At 40.8% G+C, this 1,918-nt stretch overlaps 1 protein-coding gene across 2 annotated transcripts; it reads right to left on the reverse strand.

Moving 5' to 3' along the window:
• Positions 1-6: 6 nt before the first annotated feature.
• On the reverse strand, positions 7-1,912 carry ap1s3b (adaptor related protein complex 1 subunit sigma 3b). 2 transcript variants are annotated; one of them, XM_020595913.1, is made up of 5 exons: positions 1,789-1,912; positions 1,523-1,631; positions 1,204-1,341; positions 428-489; positions 7-271 (listed from the first exon to the last, which is right to left on the reverse strand). In XM_020595913.1, exons 1-4 carry the CDS (start codon positions 1,902-1,904, stop codon positions 448-450), a joined length of 405 nt encoding a protein of 134 aa, XP_020451569.1. In that variant the 5' UTR covers positions 1,905-1,912; the 3' UTR covers positions 7-271; positions 428-447. The 2 variants fall into 2 exon arrangements, with proteins under 2 accessions (XP_020451569.1, XP_020451570.1); XM_020595914.1 differs by lacking the exon at positions 428-489 and having other exon boundaries at positions 214-271.
• Positions 1,913-1,918: the final 6 nt, after the last annotated feature.

Consider the following 1,918-nt stretch of genomic DNA (forward strand, 5'->3'; position numbering starts at 1 on the left):
CTACACCCTCCTTCATTTAAGCACACAGCTATGAACAAATATTAGACTCAACTCTCATAAGAAGCAGCAAAGCTGCAGGCAGAAGACAAGCAGACATTCAATACGGCCATTTTATGTTCAGTGTTCAATAGAAAAGTCAACCTCATTTCCTTAAACATTAACTTCTTCCCACTTATATACAGTACACATTTGGCTCCTGTAGTTTTCCTTTTACTGTACATCCCTTCCCCATGGGTTAAAATGCAGGTTTGCTCATATACTCTTCCATAGTCTAGAAAAATAAAGAAAGAGAAAAAAACAATTAGGTTCTTAACTTCTTAAAAATGCATTATGATACAATTAACATTCACACATCTAGCATCACCTGTTATTAAGTGCTGATCATTCCAAAACACCATAGGTAACTAACACAAGCAGAACATCTAACCTTTCTGTCCATATTCAAGGTCATCCAAACAGCTCCACCTCATACCACTCACTGTTGTCATCCTGAAGCGATAATGGTTAAAATGAATGCGAGGCTACACTGCACATAATCCAACTCTAGATTAGAAGTGTTAGTCAGCCCTACTCCGAAGCACAGCACACACCCAGTTACACTACAGTGCCACACAAAGCCATGGACCTACAGTACAGGGAGAGCAGGGAAGAATCAGCCATACACTAAAACCTACGCCACGATAGAGGGAAATCTGTCTCTCACTGGCAATAACACTGGCAGAGAGAGAGAGAGATACACACAGAGGGTAAAAAAACAGCAGCACAAACACAAATTAATACAAAAGAATGGAGCAACAGCTAATATCCACAAGCCTATTAGCTATAAGAAAGGCAAAGGCACACCAGGGACTCAGCAGCACCAACTGAACTCATTACGACACCAACTACTTGCTGGTCAATTCACTCACACCAGTAAAACTGAAACAAGTTCCCATACTGGACCTTGGTACAGTATTCATGACAAGTGTTGATTAGAAAAATATATAACTAATTCCAGGCATCTGGACCCTTAAGTACCCCAAAGTCAAGATTAAAAAAAGATAAATCACACCTAAACTACATTTCAAAACGTGTCCCCGTTTCCTTCATTATGGTGAGCCATGCCCACACCACAGATGCAAGCAATGACTTGTCTTGTGCATCTGTGTGTGTGTGTGTGTGTGTGTGTGTGTGTGTGATTGTGCATTTCCCCAAAGAACTCACCTCCTGTAACATGTCTGATGCTTCAATAGAGCGATTCACACTCAGTTTGGAGGTTTCTTGTATCTCCCCTCCCATTAGAAACTCATCCAGGATAAAATAAGCCTTCTCAAAGTTAAAGATTATGTCCAGCTCACACACCTGTGACAAGGTATGACAGTGACTATATTGCTCACTTTCAAATATGACAGTTCAAATCCGATTTATTCTGTTATTTTACTGCTTACGTATGTACAGCCTACAGTAATACTATCAGCTACCATTACAGTTCAGACTGCATTTGACTACTGAATATAAAAGAAGGCGAAACATAGTAATATACATTGCCAAAGTATTTGTCCAGCAGCTCCACGTAGCGATGGATAACCTCCAGGGCCAACAGCTCATTCTCCTCGTTCTCTACACCCAAGCAGAAGTATAAGCTTGCATATCTAGTGGAAATGTTGGGCAAAAGATGATTACAAGCCGTTATCGATGAGGATAAGTGATAAATAGTAATCATCAGTGAAAAAGAGCCTCATTGTCTTTCTGCCTAAGAAACAAAATTATTTAAGAAGGGTAACGAAACATGCAGAGGGCAGCATTCACCTCTTGTAAATAATCTTCAGGTCTTTCCAGTGCAGGAAGTTGCAGGAGCGTGGCTGTCGTGCCAACACCATAGTGGTCATTTCCCTAATGGTCTTCTTCTTCTCACGCTCTGACATGGGCGAGAACCACT

Source organism: Monopterus albus, unplaced genomic scaffold, assembly GCF_001952655.1.
Source record: "Monopterus albus unplaced genomic scaffold, M_albus_1.0 scaffold28.1, whole genome shotgun sequence".
Lineage (NCBI taxonomy): Eukaryota > Metazoa > Chordata > Actinopteri > Synbranchiformes > Synbranchidae > Monopterus > Monopterus albus.

What these genes read in the sequence shown, in the direction of transcription:
- ap1s3b (XM_020595913.1), bottom strand. Translation starts at nt 1,904, where the DNA reads ATGTCAGAGCGTGAGAAGAAGAAGACCATTAGGGAAATGACCACTATG. An exon ending in CTGAAGATTATTTACAAGAG is followed by an intron (nt 1,632 to 1,788) that starts GTGAATGCTGCC and finishes CATTTCCACTAG; the next exon opens with ATATGCAAGCTTATACTTCT. An exon ending in CATCAGACATGTTACAGGAG is followed by an intron (nt 490 to 1,203) that starts GTGAGTTCTTTG and finishes TTATCGCTTCAG; the next exon opens with GATGACAACAGTGAGTGGTA.